This window comes from Ambystoma mexicanum, chromosome 7q, assembly GCF_040938575.1.
Source record: "Ambystoma mexicanum isolate Mex_15411 chromosome 7q, UKY_AmexF1_1, whole genome shotgun sequence".
Taxonomy (NCBI): Eukaryota; Metazoa; Chordata; class Amphibia; order Caudata; family Ambystomatidae; genus Ambystoma; species Ambystoma mexicanum.
Genome location: NC_090941.1, coordinates 1,023,423,412 through 1,023,442,105, shown reverse-complemented (window position 1 = coordinate 1,023,442,105; position 18,694 = coordinate 1,023,423,412). Strand labels below are relative to the sequence as shown.

The 18,694-nt window shown below is 48.4% G+C and overlaps 1 protein-coding gene across 2 annotated transcripts in view; it reads left to right on the top strand.

The window, feature by feature from the left end:
• INPPL1 (inositol polyphosphate phosphatase like 1) overlaps positions 1–18,694 on the top strand; it is a 1,017,870-nt gene that overhangs the window by 731,228 nt on the left and 267,948 nt on the right. For both annotated transcript variants that reach the window (XM_069640289.1, XM_069640290.1), the window contains one exon: positions 8,878–9,016. In XM_069640289.1, coding sequence (XP_069496390.1) covers positions 8,878–9,016 — 139 coding nt within the window. The remainder of the gene's footprint in view (positions 1–8,877; positions 9,017–18,694) is intronic.

Below are 18,694 nucleotides of genomic sequence, written 5' to 3'. Positions count from 1 at the left end.
CGGCTTGCTTTGTCCCCGGTGGGGGACATTTGGCAGCCTCCAGCCGTGTGGAGGCCTCCATCGTCCCCCAACGGGGACCCAGGTTTATTTATTTATCCCCTTCCTCCCGCCCTCCCAAGCCCACTTATCATCTTCTCTTTATTTTTTCGGGAGCGGACGCGCTGGGAACAGAAGTGTTGCCAGCGCGTCCACTCCCGATGGCCGCCATGGAAAAGGAAAACGTACTCTGTTTTCCCTTCCCCGGCGGCCATTTTCTCAGTAATTTTTCTTTTCTGTTCGGAAACGCTGTAGCGTTTCGGGACAGAAAAAAATGCTTTTAGTACCCGGGTCTCTCAGATCTTGAGGGCCAGGGTACTAATAGTTCTCCAGCATGGGGTCTGGCATGGATTCACATGCTCATGAATATTCCCCGTCGTCAGGCCGGGAATCCTTGGTAAAGAAAAAATCAGTATCAGTTTCGTTTCTGATCTGTCTTTCTCGGTAGTAACCAATCACTGGTCTCTGGGTCATACTGCCCCCCAGCCAATGACTGCCCTCTCCCTAAGCCCCGCCTCTGGCAGCCATCCTTAGATTTATACCGCACGCACAAGTGTTGGGAGTCCTCGTGTTTAGCTCTCGAGCTTTTGCTGCGTTTTCGCGCTTTTTTTCTGAGATTTTCTCATTTTTCGGTCAAATAGAGCCTCAAGCTACACCGTCTCTACATCCGATTAACGGGGATCAGTTTCAGATTTTTTCTATGCCCCTCAAGGGTGAAGATTTCGTCTAGTTACGCTTCTTGGTGTCCAGGAGTTTCTGCGGCCTACCCGGACATGGCACAGGAGAAAGGAAGCTCGACGCCCGGAAAGCTGTTCAGGTTTTGCCCTGGATGCCAGCTGCAGAATGTGTTCAAGGAGGACGAGCACTCGAAATGTCTCTACTGCCTTCATGAGGACAAAACGCATGTGGAGAAGGACTCAGTATTTTGCAGGAACATGTCGGAACGGACCATCAAGAACCGACACCTTCGTCTTTCCAACTGGCTAGAAGGAAAGAGCCCGTCAGGTGAGAAGAAGTCGTCCGAGCGGTCTTCTAAGTCCTGTGAGGTGCCCCGGCGGCGGGGGCCCAACAGAAGGCAAAGCACTGCGTGTCCGCGGGCACCGGGAGCGCAGAAGAGTCGGGCTCCTCGGCTGCCAGCCCAAGGTGAAGGCCACAGGCCCACAGAAGGTGGTAAAGGCCTTGATTCACCCGGCCAAGGCCTCTATCGAGGAAGTCGCGGCGGCCCTGGCGCAGCCTGTGGAGGCTACACCAGTGGAGGCGACCTCGGGGCCCAGAGTCTCCCTGCCTCCGCGGAGGGATGCCTCGTTCAGACCCATCGAGAAGACCCCCGTGAAGACCCCAGCAGAAAAAGAGGGGGGGGGGGCGGTGGCCATTGTGGACACGGACACAGCCTCTGGGAGGAACTGGTTGAAGTCTTAGAGGGCCTCGACAAGGGCATCGAAGAGGCCCGGTCCCACAGGAGGGATCACAACGAAGAGGACGACGAGAGCGACAGCGTTACCGGCGAGGGTCCTAGTCACCTGTTGCGCCCATTCTGTTGGCAATACAATCCTTATGTTCGGAGATAAGGACGAGATTGCCCCTACCACTGACAGAGGAGCCGGAACCAGGCCAGACGGAGGAGTCGGAGCCCGGCCCGTCGGGAAGTCCCCCAAACAAGAGAAGACGGACCCATCCAGCCCCGCCTTTTCAGCCCTCGTGCCCTACTCAACCTTTGCCCACGTCCCCCATCCCTGGGGATGACACGGGAACGGACACGGCCACGACGGGTACTGACGACAGCGGTGACGGGACGGAGCTCCCATCGCCTCCAGCCCGGGTCTCCCCGCCTGACGAGATTGGATCTTTCCATGCAATGATCGCCAGGGCATCCGAGCTTTTTCAGCTCTGCCCCGAAGAGAAGAAGGAAGGTTTCCTTTACCAACGGAGCGAGGCCAAGAGGAAGACGGTCCTCGCCATGCCTCTGCTGGATGACATCTGGGACGAGGGTCTCAACTTTCTTAAGAACCAGTCTACGACGCCTACCAAGAGGGATCGGTACGAGAAGTACCGGGTCCCTGACGCGGCTCCCTGACTCGGTCGTCTCAGTGGCGGCCAAGAAGAGAGTGGGGGGGGGGCATCGGCCTCGACGTCAACTTCCCCGCCGGACGGCTAAGGAAAGAAGCTGGACGCAATGGGACGACGAGTTAAGGCGGCCAACGCCCTCGCGATCGTGGCCCGCTACGACAGGGAGTTATGGTACAGGATCGCGCCCCTGTTGGACTTCCTACCGGACGACAAGAGGGCCGAGGCCCTGGAGATCTTGCAAGAAGGCGAGGTGGCGTCGGACCACTCCATAACGGTGGCAACGGACATTGCAGACACCGGTTTCAGCCAGCTAGGCAACAGCGTTTGCCTTAGAGACGAGGTTGGCTCAAGGCGACGGATTTCCACCAGGAAGTACAAGCCAAGGTTTTGGACATGCCGTTCGACGGGAACAACCTGTTTGGGAAAACAGTGGATGAGTCCCTCCAAGCCATCAAGGCAGACACGGAGACAGCTAAGGCCCTAGGCGTTCTCCGGCAACAAAGGCCGTCCTTTCAGAGCTCCGGAGGCAAGCAGGGTGCCTCCAAGGGATTCGGCGGTGGCTCCTCCACGTAACGCCAAGCGGCCCGCTCCTCGTCGCAAGAAGCCTATAAGAGGACGAGGCAAGTCGGGTGGACCCCGCCGTCGTCGTCAGAGAGGCCAAGGCGGCAAGGCGTCCTCCAAGCAAGATTGAACCGACCGTGGCGTCGGGCCCCCACCGAAGCACCCCGGTGGGAGGCCGGCTGGCGAAGTTCGTCAGCGTGGGGGAGCCCATCTCCACCGACCGTTGGGTGCTGGACACCCTGGCCGAGGGGCATGCCCTCGAATTTCTAAAAAAGTGCCCCCGCATGCCACCCGTGGTCGGGAAGGAAAATCATGTCCCTCAACTGCTGTTGGAGGTAAGGGCGATGCTCAAGAAAGGTGCCATTGAGCTCGTCCCGAAGAGGCTCCGGAGTATACTCAAGGTACTTCCTCGTGAAAAAGAAGACAGAAGGATGGCGACCCATCCTGGACCTGCGACGACTGAACAAGTACATCAAGGCACAGAAGTTCCCGGATGGTCACCCTCCAGCCCGTGCTGGGACAGCTGGAGGAGGGCGATTTCCTGTTGTTGTTGGATTTGGAAGATGCATACTTTCACATCCCCATTTTAAAAGGACACCGAAAGTTCCTCAGGTTCGTGGTCCAAGGGCGGCACTACCAGTTCAAGGCCCTCCAGCTCGGACTGAAGTCGGCACCCAGGGTTTTCACCAAGTGCCTCGCTCCAGTGGCAGTGCGGCTGCACCTACAGGGGATCCACGTCTATCCCTATCTGGACGATTGGCTCATCCGCTCAAGGACAAGGGAGCTCGCCGTGGAACATAAAGCGAAGACCGTCCAGCTACTCACGGACCTGGGGTTCTCCCTCAACTTCCCCAAGTCCCACCTGGTCCCCTAGCAAGTCGCACTGTTTCTGGGAGCCAAGCTCGACACAGTGGCACATCTGGCCTCACCGTCGGAGGAGAGGACAAAGGCCATCCTAGGCATGGTGCAGCATCTGCTGGCCACGGACGTGGCCAAGGTGAGGTCCATCAAGTCCCTCCTCGGGATGATGTCCTCTTGCATATATCTTGTGCGCCTATGCAGGCTTCGGATGCGCCCTCTACAGGAGTTCCTCGACGCCCTCTGGATACAAGCAACGGGCAGCTTCGAAGACAGGATGCCTCTCAACGAGACCTTCCGTCGAGCGATCCGGTGGTGGGGCACCCGCGCTCATCTGGCAGCAGGAAAAGACTTTCAGATCCCAGCCCACCCGGTGACGACAGATGTCTCCCTGGAGGGGTGGGAAGCGCACACCGGATATCTTCACGCAGATATCAACATACTGGAGCTCTGGGCAGTGCTCTGGGCCCTCAGGTCCTTTCTCCCGTCCCTCAAGGGCAAGGTAGTGAGGATCTTCACCGACAACACCACCACGATGTTTTACATCCGGAAGCAGGGCGGAACCAGATGCCCAGCCCTATCCAAGGAAGCCCAGGATCTGTGGCATTGGGCCGTTGCTCAAGGGATGTTTCTGGTGCCGTTTCATCTGGCAGGGATAAAAAACACCATCACCGACTCACTCAGCAGAGAGCTGCGCTCGTGCCACGTGTGGGAACTACGCCAGGATGAAGTGGACCGACTCCTTCAGCGATGGGGCAAACCCCAGATCGACCTGTTTGCCTAACCGAGGAGCATGGGCGATGCTTTCTCGTTCCCCTGGGACGACCTGTTCCTATATGCATTCCCTCCGTTGCCGTTGCTGCTCCGACTCATCAACCAGCTCAAGAGGTGCAGAATGATCCTCGTCGCACCGGCGTGGCCGAGACAGATCTGGTTCCCGGACCTTCTAGACTAGTCAGTGTCCCCACCAGTCAAGCTGTTGACGGACGCAGATCTTCTCTCCAGAGAAGGAGGCGCAATTCTTCATCACGACCCAGAGTCGCTGAACTTGCAGTTCTGGCTCCTGCAGCACTAGAGTTTGGAGGATACGATATCCTGTCCGACTGCAGAGAGGTTCTTGCAAAGGCCAGGGCGTCCTCGACTCTCAAGTGCTACGGACATAAGTGGAAGAGGTTCTCTATCTGGTGCCGGGCACAGAAGATTAACCCTGTGGGGATTACGGCCCCTCAAGTATTGCCGTACCTACTGTTGCTAGCCAAAGCTGGACTATCTCATGCTTCAATCAAGATACACCTGGCAGCGATTTCCCGATACACCAGGACTACAGGGCGGTCATCCCTGTGGTCTCATCGCCTGGTTAAGGAATTTATGAAGGGACTGTTTCGATCATTCCCGCCGGTGAAGGCGCCAGCCCCGGCATGGGAGCTCAACGTGGTGCTGACCAGGCTCATGGGTCTGCCATTCGAGCCATTGCATTCGGCCCCGTTGAAGAGAGATCCAGCCACTATCCTGCAAGCCTCCATACCTGACCTTTCACGATACGAGGGTAGTGCTGAGGACACACCCCTCCTTCATGCCCAAGGTGCCGTCGGACTTCCATCTCAACAAACCCTTGGTATTACCAGTCTTTTTCCCGTCGACTTCTTCACCGGCTGAGAGGACTTTGAACTCGCTAGATGTAGCTAGAGCGCTGGAGTTCTACGTGGACCTAACAAAGAGAGGAGGACATCACAGCTGTTGTGAACTTTGGACCTGTGAACCAAGGGAAGGCTCTCTCGAAGGCTTCCATTTCCACATGGCTCTCAGGCTGCATCATGCACTGTCATCGGTTGGCAAACCGACTGTTGCCCGGCCGTCCGAGAGCCCATTCGACCAGAGCAGTCGCTGCTACCACAGCGTTCTTGTCTGGTGTGCCCCTGCTGGACATCTGCAGGGCTGCTACGTGGAGGTCGACGCACACCTTCACGAGATTCTACTGCGTCGACCGGGATTCCAGGGAGGAGTCCAGGGTCGGCCAAGCAGTGCTGCGCAACCTGTTCGCTTAAGGTGAGCCTGGTGAGGAGGTAAGAAATGCTTAATGTTGAGTTTTGATGTAATGCTTAATGTTGAGCCTTTGCCACCTCTCGTGGTTGTGCATGTGTGTACTGCTATGTATTCTTATATTCATGAGCATGTGAATCCATGCCAGAACCCATGCTGGAGAAGGAACAAGTTACTTACCTGTAACTGTTGTTCTCCAGCATGGGTCTGGCATGGATTCACATGCGAACCCTCCCTCCTATCCCTCTGCGGCTCTTCACTTGGTCATACTGCCACTTTACGTGCTACCAAATCTGAGGATGGCTGCCAGAGGCGGGGCTTAGGGAGAGGACGGTCATTGGCTGGGGGCAGTATGACCCAGAGACCAGTGATTGGTTACTACTGAGAAAGACAGATCAGAAACGAAACTGATACTGATTTTTTTTTTCTTTACCGAGGATTCCCGGCCTGGCGACGGGGAATATTCATGAGCATGTGAATCCATGCCAGACCCATGCTGGAGAACAGCAGTTGCCGGTAAGTAACTTGTTCCCAATATTCCCCTCGCGGCATTCGGGCCTATAACTATGGGTCCGGGGAGAATTACCTGACTCGGTAATGTCTCTGCCGCTCGTGGCTTATTGCTTAAGTATAGGCCCTTTTTTATTTGGCAAGACTCCACTAGGACTGCGTTTTTATTATTTGATGGTCGTAGCTTGCTCCCATCTGTAGATTTAGGTTTAGATAGGCGTTTATCACACCCTTGCAAAGGTTCAATTAACGCCCTTGAACTGTGGTCGCTTGTCTGTCTTACTATTGCCACCATACATTCCTTACAACACGCAACTCTCCTTCAAGCTTCCCTCCTCTGCCTCCTCTCTCATTCCTGACCGTTTTCTGCTATTCAGGCATAGTGCACTGCTAACAATCACTGTCTTCATGCCGGTAAGACCGAGATCCTTCTCCTTGGGACTCCTGCTCCCACCTTCCTTCCTATACTTCATCTGCCCTCCAAGGGCCCCCTCCCCTAACCCTCCTGTGAGACAGAAAACCTTGGTGTCCTCTTCGAATTCTCTCTCTCCTTCTCTCCCCACATCACGGACCTTGCCAAGAAGGTCCACATTCAGCTGCACCTCCTCAGAGGCATTCTCCCTTTCCTCACCTTCCCTCAGAAACTCAGTGCCTCCAGAGCTCTTGCCCTCTCCAGGCTGGACTATTGCACCAGCCTCTTCCTCAACCTACCGATTCCTCCCTTCGCCCCCTTCAACTAATGCAGAATATGACTGCAAGACCTATCCTTGGCCTCAAGCCCAGGGACCGCATCTTCCCAGCCATAAAACTCTCCATTGGCTCGCGGTTTCTGTGAGTATAAAGTTAAAAAACCTTTGTATCCACAAGGCTTTCTGGGGCCTGGGGACCCAGCTATATCCAACTCTCTCTCCCTAAATTGTCCTCTGCTGGCGTCCTTTAGGCTTCTAGCTCCAACTCTCTGCAGATCAGACGCTTCTCTAAGTAGACAGTTGAGGGTAGATCTCTCTCCTCTGCAGGTGCCTCCCTCTGGAATGGCATCCCTCCCCCTCTTAGACCTGAGCCGGATCACCTTATGTTCCGAAAGCTTCTAAAGGCCCTCCTTTTCTCTTCCTCCTTTTCTCTTCCTCCTTCTCTGCTAGTAAACCCCCTCTGCCTCTTGACTGGCTGCCTGGCACTTTTCACATGGCTTTTCTGCTCCTGCACTCTCTTCTTCCTGGGCTCTATCCACCTGGTCTCCCCTTGCACTCGCCTAACCTTCGAGCAATTTTCCCCTCTTGCCTCTCCCCTGAACTTGTTACTGCACTTGCACTATCCAATTGTCAAAAGGCCTAGTAGGACCGTCTTTGTTTTGTCCCTGTTTCCCCCTCCCCTTGTCTTGGTGCGCCTTGAAACACTTTGTGTATAGGCGTATTATGAAAACCCAATAAATAAAATAAAGACTTTAAATGGCACTCAGTATAATGTTCCGAAGGATGCAGTCTGCTGAAACCAAATGCTAAGGTTTATTTTCAAGCGGGAAGTATTTAACATTAAAGCAAATGCCTATTCCTCATAGTCTACATAGTAAAAAACGGGGATAAGGAAAGTTTACTTGCCTTTAGTTTTGTTGCAGGTGAATTGATATCTCATAGTACCAGGCTGGGGATCCGCATCATTTCACTGATAAGTCCACGTGGGTCAGTTTAGGGCAACACACCCTGCTGTTAAAATCCAGGAATTTCACAAGGCAGCCACCTTATGTAGCGCCACCCGCCCCTTCCATCCTCCAGCGGCATTACTTCCCCTTGTGACACCTCCTTCCCATGACTCTAGGCGAGTCCTGATTTTGGACCGTTATTGAGAATATCCTGTCCCCCAGCGTTGTATGCAATGTCATCCTGGAATTGATAGGACATCCTAACCCCATACAGATATGGGAAAATGGACTATATATCTTCACAATTGGGAGGACTTGCAGAGTACAGAGACTTAATCTTCCAGAAGCTCCAAGCATTTAAAAACTAGTTTCAGATGGATTGTGCACACAGGAGGACAGTATCCCAGAGTGTGGTTGTGGGAGGGTTCGGGGTGCTCATAGATGCTTTTTGATTGTATTATTAAATATGTATGTGTAAGAGGCAATGCCCCCGTGGGACTTAAAAAGCATTAGCTTTAAATATTGGGTTGCACCTTTCCCATATTTTCCAGACCCTCACTTTGGGCCATTTATTGGACCGTCTCTAAATTAAATTTTTCTTTCGTCTTGTTCTCTCAGTTCTGTATAGAAATTGTCATTTCAGTACTATGTAACATCTCATACATTTTTGTTCAGCGCTTTGACTTAAAGCGCTGTAATCAATTCAATATAGATGCCTCCTATAGCACATCTTTGCCATTTTGGCGGCCTTGTTGCATGTTTATTCCCTAAAGCCCCAAATTGCACTGTTCTGCTGAGAAAGATACTACTACATGCCAATCAGTTTACTCATTTTGAAAAGAGAATGGAGTATTTCAGTAACAAATCCTAAAATCCAAGTTAAGGTACTGTTTGAATTTAAGGGTGTTCTAAAATCTTCCACTTATGCTTTTCTTCTCATTCCTCTATCGACACAATTCTTCATAAACATAACTGTGTTTGTAATGATGACCTCTCACTGAGACGTTGTCCTTATGTTTTTTAACTTGCTCCTGTATCTAACTTGAGCATTGTTGCTTCCAGTTAAAATCCACTACATATGTATTGAAGTGGTTGTCTCCTTCCTTATCATGCTTCTCTGCTCCCCACTTAAACACTCTTCCCCTGTTCCCCTCTGTTATTTTCTCTAGGCGGAACCAGAATTACCTCGACATCCTGCGCTTATTGTCCCTCGGTGACAAGCAGCTAAGCTCCTTTGATATTTCTCTCCGATTCACTCATCTCTTCTGGTTTGGGGATCTGAACTATCGCCTTGACATGGACATCCAGGTACAGGTCTTTGCAGGTCTTTCCATGTATGAGTTGAATGTGTCATGTTAATGCATTTGTGTTTGTGCATTTGCCCTGTCCGTGTTTGCGAAACACAGATATGCTGCCTCCTTTTGTGAATGTTGCATACATCTAAACGTCTACTGCTAGTTTGAAGTTCAATGAAAACATATATAGTCTCTACTTAAGCAGCTCACAGTGTACTCAGTGTCCATCATTCAGACAAAGTCATATTTGTAGGTAGTTATTCCTCTTATGGAAAAGGGTGGTTTCAGTTTTCTGTGGTAGGTCGGAAGGAGGAGACAGACCTATAGGTGCCATTTTCAAAAGTTTTATTTTAAAATAATAAAGAAAATGCCTAACTTTCCCTATCCTAAGGGTTTCCTTAACTAACACAACTAAACTACGGCGCTTGTCGTCCATTGTGAAGTCCACAATCAAAAGTCTGTATTCGATCCGAAAATAAACTAGGCTGAACCTACCACTATGTGAGGAGCCAGAAATGAGGCGGGCACAGGGGATTCATGGTTTTGGTCGAAGACTTTTATAAAAGTAAAAGGTGGTTGGGAAAGGACACTGTCCCTGCTCTAAGAGGCGTTTCCCTACCTAAAACCAAAACTAAGGGTCTGTTAAATGTAAGAATGTCCAAAGCAAAACGTCCTGTGACCAAAGTACTATTCCGGCCCTCACATTCCAAAAATAAACTCTAAGGTGAAAAGGGAAAATGTCTTTGTCCTTGAGTAGTGTACACATTTTATTTTTTCCCCCAAATATCTTTTATTGGGAACATTGTATCAACAACGGAATATGTGGGAGGACACAATCCATTCGAAGAACAAGTTACTTAGTAATGTTCTTTCTACTGGATGTTCCCCCAACGTATTCCTCATCGCCCTCCCCTCCATCCCCTCTGGCTTAGAATTTCTGTCTCTACACCTTCCTTTCTCACAACATCAAGACTGTCTCCTCGTGGAACAAAGCATGCTACTTAAGGAGGGGAAAACATTAAGAACTGAGGTAACGGTCAGCACGCGTGCCAATATATATCTGCGTCAACGTCACGAAGGACGATATGGAGGCCGTTGAGAACCAAGATTCAACGTTGCACAACGCTTGACCCTATGAAAACATTATCCGGGAGGGAACATCCAGTCGAAAGAGCGTTACCAGGGGTAGGTACCTTATTCCTCTACCATTCATAGGTGCAGACAAAGCAACCAACCCCAGAGGAGACGCCTTTGAAACGGTTCCAGTGCCAGTTTAAGGCCCATCCAGCCAGAAAGAGAAGGAAGCCGAGCAGAATCCGGGCCTAATGATGGGGGTGGGGGAGGGTCAGCAGTGGACCGAGCCTGGCAGCACCACACTGTTCCACGGTCACTGATGAGAAAGCTGGCGAATATCCCTGTACCCGGGGACAAGTATTTTCAGTGCCAGATGGTAGAGTATGTGGCTGAAACTGTGAACGAACCCGGTGAGTACAATACTTCTTCCACGTGGCAAGATTCTGAATCCGATGCCAAGGAGCTTTCAGATTGGCCCAGCGACAACCCAGAAGAAGAATCTGCATTTCCTGGAGAAGACCAACCAGCCATAAGCAAAAATTATCCAGCAGTGAGGGCAACAGTCGAGATGACCCAGGAAGCACAGGATGGAGCAGAGGCTGAGTAGTGGTGAACCACTTGGTTTCATATGGTGTTGTATGGTATAGGAATTTGTAGATCGCAACTGTGATCCAAAGGGTATGCTGGCGCAAAGTGTGGAAGCGAAAGAAATTGCATGAAGAAAAGGAACATAGTCGAGCACAACCAGATAGCTAACCCCTAAGTGGAAACAAAAAGGTTTTTCCTAAAATCTAGATAACCCTCAGTTTCCCGAAGAGGCAACAGAAGACTATTGCATGGTATTGGCACTGCCACTGAGAAGGCACAGCCAGCTGCCCATTGTACTCTTTTGGAAATGTGGGACGGTTAAAAAGAACCTGCCCTCGGAGTGCAGTGGTCTAGGCGGTTTGTATTTTTAAATCTTTTCCTGAAGGTGCCTAACACCATTGCAATAATAGGCCCGATTTACTAGGCAAAGTGTCTTAGGCTTTATTCTGGTAGCCAATACAATTTTCTGAGCAATGGGGAAACATGAGCCTGCCTGGGAGAATTGGTAGCAAGCCTTGCAGTAAATTCTGTAAAACCTGCAGACGATTTGTGATATTTAGGCTGTCGCAACAATGTAGCATTACAATAATCTAGTGCCCAAGAAATGGATGCTGAGATCAACGTGACCCAAAGTTCCTGGGGTAAAAAGGGGAGGATTTTCTGTAGTATTTTCAGTTTCATGTGGCCCACACTGTATCTGACACTAACCTGAAGCGTCATGGATTCCGAAATCTTTATACCTAGGTTTTTCACTGAATTAATTGGTACTGGTAAAGGACCAAGTTCTGATGGCCAACAGTCCATGGTCCAAAAGCTAATTGTAACTGGAGGACCGATAATCAGAACTTTGGTCTTGTCCCCATTTATTTTGAGCCAGTTCTGACGAATCCATTGGCCAATGGCAAATAGTTTAGTTTTAATACCTGCAGTAGATGCAGTTAGATCCTTATCGATTCGAAAAACCAATTGAGTGTTATTGGCATATGAATAGTAAGAACATCGTAAAGAATGGATAATAGTCATTCAAGGTTTTATTTATACATTAAACAAAATGGGTGACAGTGCAGAGCCCTGTGGAACCCCCAACCTACAGAGACTTCAACCGCTTTATAATGTAAGGAAGGCATGGTATCACAGTGAGACAGACACAAGTGATCACAGTTCAAGGGTGTTTATTGAACTTCAATTGGGTTTGAAAAACACCTATCTAATCCTAAATCTAAAGCTGGGAGCAAGCTACGGCCATCAAATAATAACACAGTCCTAGTAGAGTCTTGTCATATTAAAAAGGCCTATACTGATAAACCTACTGCCAATCCTTGCTTCTAAATACGAAATGCCGTGGGATAACAATGTATGCAAAAGAATTGCTCAAGAAATATGTCAGGATATTTGAGCCGTTGGCTTTCCTTCCCCACGTTTTCAGCACTGGACAAGGCGGCACACTCGAGCTTAGCACACCCTCTGACCTCTCTAGCAGAAGGATGCTCAGCATCAGGGCCTTCTGTGTCAAGGTCTCTTTCCCATTCAAGGTCTCTTATTTCAGAGGGCCTGATGCGACAAACAAACATTAAAGTTCCTTTTTTCTTAGGATTTTACATGTACACAATTTCACCTCGGGTCCCCCTTGGCCGGGCTCAGACCCACTTTGACACTATGTTGTCAGGATTTTCACATACCCAATATCTCGGGTGATTCACTGTTCACCGTGCCCCTCCACCCCCTTGCCAGGCGTAGACCAATTTATCTCATTTCCCAAACTTTCCTTACTGTATGAACATCGAAAAGTTTCGACTGTGTGCAGAATTTTACTTGACCTGTCGCAGGACCACTTCGATTCACAATTCTTTACAACTTTTTAACGTTCACTTCTGCCACTTCTCAGCTGGATACCTTACAGAGACCTTCGATTGAGCAAACACCCGGTGTCAGACCTCTCTGTCAAAGGTATTGTATCTTGTTTTTAAAGTTCAATCACTCATCAGCAGTTCAACTTTACTTGCGTCTTTTATCACACGCGTTTTTAGCAATGTTCATTCCAGCGCTCTCCATACAAGGTTGTCACTTGCAACCTTGGCTTCAACACAAACTGGTCTTGTATTGATCACCCCAACTCGCCGGCTGTGTTGACTGGCGCTGCTTTGTTCTTGGAGCCAAGGACGGTACCACTGCGGCTGCTGCTTCTCCCCGCCTTGATTATTGACACAGGAGGGCCCCGGGTAGCTACGACACACAATGCAGAATTTTTAGCCTGGTTTCCTGGTCTTGCACTTTCTAATCTCGAGGGCTCTTGAAAGTAATGATTCCTTGTTGGAAAGGTCAAGGAAATTTCCTTCCTTTCGGTTCCCTCCTGTTTTGCCGTTTTTCTTTTCTCGTTCAGTTGCCATCTCGAAACTGCTGTTTCCTTGTGTGCTTTGCCTCGCTCAGAGTGTTCTCCTATGCCCCGCCTTTTATCCGCGTGGGGAAGCTTAATGGAAATCAGGTGTGTGTGATGGTCAGTAATTGCCTGACCTTGCCTGCCCATTGTATTGGGACACGTCCGGTATACTGATCTGGCGTTAGTCTGCTTTATCCCATAGCGGGCTGTCCATGTGAAAGTATTTGTCTTGTAAAAGGTGGGGGGGGTAGAGTTCCTAAGTATCCTACCTGGTAGGATGGGGGTAAAGGAAGGGGATACTGCGTCTCACCATCTGGTGTCCCACTCCCTGAAGACCCCTGACGCAGGTGATCCTCCTGCACTGGACCACCCCAAGGAACTGGATCCAAAAGCGATGGCCGTGTCCTGGCCACCTGGATGACAGATCCACGGGGACGAGTGGGTGAGACACCTTCTGGTTTCTCAAAATAAGGAAGCATTGACACCATCAAGAGGAGAGGAACGATATTAGTCCTGACAGTGCTGTGCCTGAGAAACTACTCTCTTTGATGCGTTTACACAATAGGCCGTGGTCAATAGTATTGAACGCTGCTGACGGATCTAAGAGTATCAAGACAGCTGTCTGAGACCTGTCCGCAAGTCTAGTCAAATCATCGTGACTGCCACAAGCACTGATTCGGTACTCATGTCCGGCCGGAAACCCGATTTAATATAGGTCTAATCTAATTCCTTGTTCCAAGAAATCGCTAACCAGCTGAGAAACGACTGCTTCTAGTACCTTCATGAGGAATTTGAGTAAGGATATTGGGTGAAGGTTGGCAGGGGCAGATGGATCTAATGCTGGCTTCTTAAGCAGCAAGGTGATCAAGGCATGCTTCAAGGAAGCTGGAATATGGCCAGTGCATAGGGACTAGTTTATTGCCCCTGAAATCAACGACACCATCTCAGTTTGAACATCTGTTAAGATTCTAAGAGGAATTGGGTCCAAAGGTGAAGTAGACCGAAGTTAGCAATAATATCTAACACTTGAGTCACAAGACTTGACTGGAAAAGATAGACTCTTTTCCGGATTGCTTGGCTGTTCTCTTCTACTAAGAGAGTCTGGATCACTGGGGGAAAGGAGGGACTTTACAATTGTGTCGCAAATGTTGACTATTTTTCTAAAAGAAGAAAGCTGACGGTCACATATGTTTTGAGGAGCTGGAATAGGATTTGGATACTGTGTTTGTGAAGACAATTGGCTACTGCAAATAGTTATTTTGGCATGTTTAGCAATATGATAGCTAGTACGGTGTCTTCTCATTTTACTTTTGTCTGTCTCCAGATATGATATGCTGGGTATGTTCTGCTTGTTTGTATACAAGCTGCAAGGAATGTAGCTGCAAGGAAAACCATAGACCCGTTATCTTTCCCTTTCCTTTTTTCAGGTTGGCTGGAGCCAAGGTCTCTGCAGCGCTTTCAAAGGCCTCTTGGAAAGCCTGCAAGGAAATGCTTTCTATTCCTGCTCCTCCGATGGCTTCGTACATTTTCCTTTAATATAATTTGACAATGCCAGATCTGTTACCTGCCTTCAGTCATGCACATTTTGAACAACTGTGCACTGGGGCGAGATCTTTGATTCACAGGCAAAGGTCAAAGGGATAACAAAATGGGTTGGGGAGGGGGGATGCAGATGGCGGGGCACCGGGGCACTGGTGCCTGAAAGATATCTGGTATAGTAGTTTTTGACAACCACGTTTCCGTTATGTAAATAAAGTCGGGTTCATCGGAGGTTAAAAGAGCCCAAATATCTAAACTGTGAGCTGGCAAAGAGAATAGGACATAATAACCCGTGTGAATAGAATGGGACTCAAGCAATCCAGAAACCTCCAACCGCTATTTTCGGTTTCGTCTGTATATCCGCTCAGTGTCATTTGGCAATATAGCCATACCAGGATGTAGTATCGCATCAAGCGAGTGCACATAGAGTGCTTTTTGCTGTCACACAGTCTCCTGTGGATGCTCTGCTGAATACTGGACCTTTAATCCCATTTGCATTGGACTTTATATATTGGACTAAGCCACGCTCACTTCTGACCCGGATTTGTATTTAAAGGCTGCGCGCGCATCCGTGCGCCCGCACATAGAGTGCTGTTAGCTGTGTAGCGGTGAGCAAGTTACTTTACTCCCCTAAAACATATGTAGAAGCTAGCTAGCGGTGAGACCGTGATCTGTGATCAAACTAGCCTGAACGGCATTGAGGCGATTTGAGGCCCATGATTGCAGAGGATGGTCAACCTCTGTCTCTGCCCATTCACACTACTCCGTTGGTCTACAATTTGAATCTCACTAGTACGTGGTGTCCTGCAGTCTAAGCAATATCTGAATAAATTAGCATAATAATCTAAATAATAATATACAATATATGATCAGAAGTGACGACTGCAGTATTCTAGCGGTATTAAAAGCACCAGTGTGAGTGACTTTGGTAAATGCGATTAATGCGATTAGAGATGGATCCAGTTGGTCAGATTTCTCATTCCGACTCACCTAGGCTACCTATAGATCGGAGTCATCTCCAACGGCACCGCAGAACATGTATGCCGAAAATAATAGCAAAACCTGAGGTGGCAAGCAAATCAAAGAAATTGACCAGTTCACCAAACGTCCCGAACTAAGTGTAGTAGATGAAAATAGGCTATTTAGGAAAGTTGTTGCCAACCTGAATCTGGCATTGGGCTGTGTAGGTTCTAAACTCTTAACACAAATAATTAACCCTGTCGTTGGTGCTAATGCGACTACAATGAGAATGTCTGATCAAACTAGCCCTATGGTACATCAAGCACATCTACAACCCGAAAGTCTAGCAGGTGTTGAACCAATTACATATACAGTACCTATGTACCCTAAGGTAATATTGACGCAATGTGCAGTTATCAGTTGTCTGTTTATCAAAATGGGGAATAATGTATTGGATATACCTGCAATGATGCATAATGTGGAGGAGACTGTACGACAAGAGACTAAGGTGCTTGGTGTGAAAGATCTAAATGCTGAATGTTTGGATGTACAATCTAATTCCACCTCTACACCTGTGTGTGAAGCATTTGATGATGATACTTGTCCTGTAACGATGTTTGATGTAGATTTGGGGGAAATACATAACAAGGTGCCAGTGATGCAGGGAAGCATTGCAGAGATGGGCGAATACCATGTAGACACGACTAACAACTTAACTGTTATAGCAAATCCACCCTGCGATAACGATTAAACTAACCACGTACCTGATCTAAATAGCACAAGGAATGTTCGCCTGACGTCCACTCCGATGTTAAGTATGTTTGAAAATCTCCTGTCCACTGTGGTGGAAAGATGTGAAAGATTGGACAATAGGATTGATAGCCAATCTATTCTGTTACATAAAAGTATTAATAGAGGCCGTAATACTTAGAGAGCAAGGGGTAAATACCACCACACTTAGTTATTCTGAAGGGTTAGAAGCTGGGTTGGGCACAACTAAAGACGCTGGCCAAAATAATGAAACCATTTCTAAACTACCAGGGAAGAGATGTCTAAAAGGTCGGAAAAAGAAGGTGATTGCCCAAGCATGTATATAAACTAAGAAACGCAATCAATGTGAGAATTCATGTGTAGTTCCCGATGTTGAGTTTAACTTTGTTATTTCAAATGATGAGCCAACAAAAACAGATGTGAGTAAGCCAGCTAGGCAAGTTAGGTGCAATGATGGCCTACCATTAGAGTCAGCTCTCGAATAATAAGCGCCAGGTGAATCTCCTTGACTTTAGCCTGAATACCCAGGAGACTGACACTAGTACCAATCCGAATGATGGCAGATCTACTGGGAGTCAGGCTAAGGCTAGGCAAGTGAATCTGCCTTTCCTTAAACAAGCAAAAAAATAAAGGCCAGGCAAACAATATAGATGGTGTCTTGGAAGATATTGAATGCCTATTTATAAGTTAATGTCTCCCGGTAACTAGCAGTAATATTAGAGTATATGATAAGTGACAGACAACTGGTGACCACTGCTTCTCAAACAGTGATGCCCAAACAAGCACAGTCATCCATTGAGAAAACTACAGATGGTAAAAGTGGCACTGCAGAAAATAGGAGTAATGAGTCGGGTGCTGTGGAAATTAAAGCCCTGCAGCTACAACCATTATCAGCTACGGACTATGAGCCCCCGCTCTTATATCCTATGTCTTTCATTCTGTGGTAGCTCTCAGAGTAGTACGTTCTGATTATATTAAAATTGTTGATCAGCTGGAAGACTCTAATATCTGGTTTGCCTCAGAGGCTAGATTCGACTATATCATGAAGTATGAACTGGAATTAATCAAATTGGGATACAGCTGCAGTATTGTAAGAAAATGAGATATCCTAAAGTGCCGAACCCTAGAATTGGCATTGCCCCTCCCTTGGCGGTGAAAGTTAATGAGTCAACAACACATACGAGGGGTGGAAGCCAATACCAACACTCCACTTGATGGAAATGGCATTAACAGCAGACGTGAGAATGAGGCCCATGGAGAAGGCTACTGGCTGTGGTTGCCCTTCGTTTTTAAGCCCCGCTTCGCAACAATATCTCGATGACCAGAACTTTTTTTGTTCCTGGAATATGAGGGGATATACGCATCTAACTGCTGAGGAGAGTTTGCTAGCCTATATGCATGTATTCTGGGTAGTGGCATTGCAAGAAACATGGATGCTGGAGGCTGGCGAATTTGATTGTCGCAGCACTATACATCAATTAGCAACTAAAGGCCCAATTGTTCGACCTAAGGGTGGACTATTGGTTACTGCTCTCCACCTGTGGGTATTGAAAAGTATACATGGCTCCTCTGCAATGGAGTTGGCAGTAAAAGCATGTCATAATAGCAGAGGCGAAGCCAGGATTGTCTAATAAGTGGGGCCTGAAGCTAATGTAGTTGGGCCCACCGCAGTGACATTAACATCTGTAAATGCCCACACAGTGCTGCTGAGTGGGAATTTACAGATTTGAGTGGCCTTTGGCCGCTTAGGCCCTACCCTGTCTACGCCTCTGCATAATAGGCGTGAGATGAACATCATAAATAGTTAAGATCCCCCGGGTGCGGTGGCCACCATACAGAATGTGAAAGTATTGAAAGAATTATTAGATGCATGTTATCCAAATGTGCCCCTCATGAATATGGGTGACTTCAACTCTAAAATAAGTAGCGGCGATGAGGAAGTGGAGGGGCCACATGTTTCGACCGGTATTAAGCCGTCAGTGTTAGATTGCCAAGGCCCTGCCTGGGCGACATTATTATATTCCTACCCGCTAACTAGACTAAATGGTTACTGTAGAGGTGGTTCTCCTAAATATTATACACAGATAAGCTGTAAAAGTGCCTCCACTCTAGACTATGTATTTGCAAATCCTGCAGCAAATCTGCAGGTGGCGGATATGGCCATTGTGATTGGTGAGGAAAGTGACCATATGCCATTTTGTGTAGCAATGAAAATAGATGGGCCAGATATGAGAAATGAGAACCACGATCTCAACGGTGACATCTACATTAATAATAGTAATAACCGTATCCAGTGGAACCCTACGAATATTGAGAAAGCAAATTTAGTAGTGGAAATGCTACTCCTGAAGTTCTTTGTTCAATATACAAATGGTGGGGCGA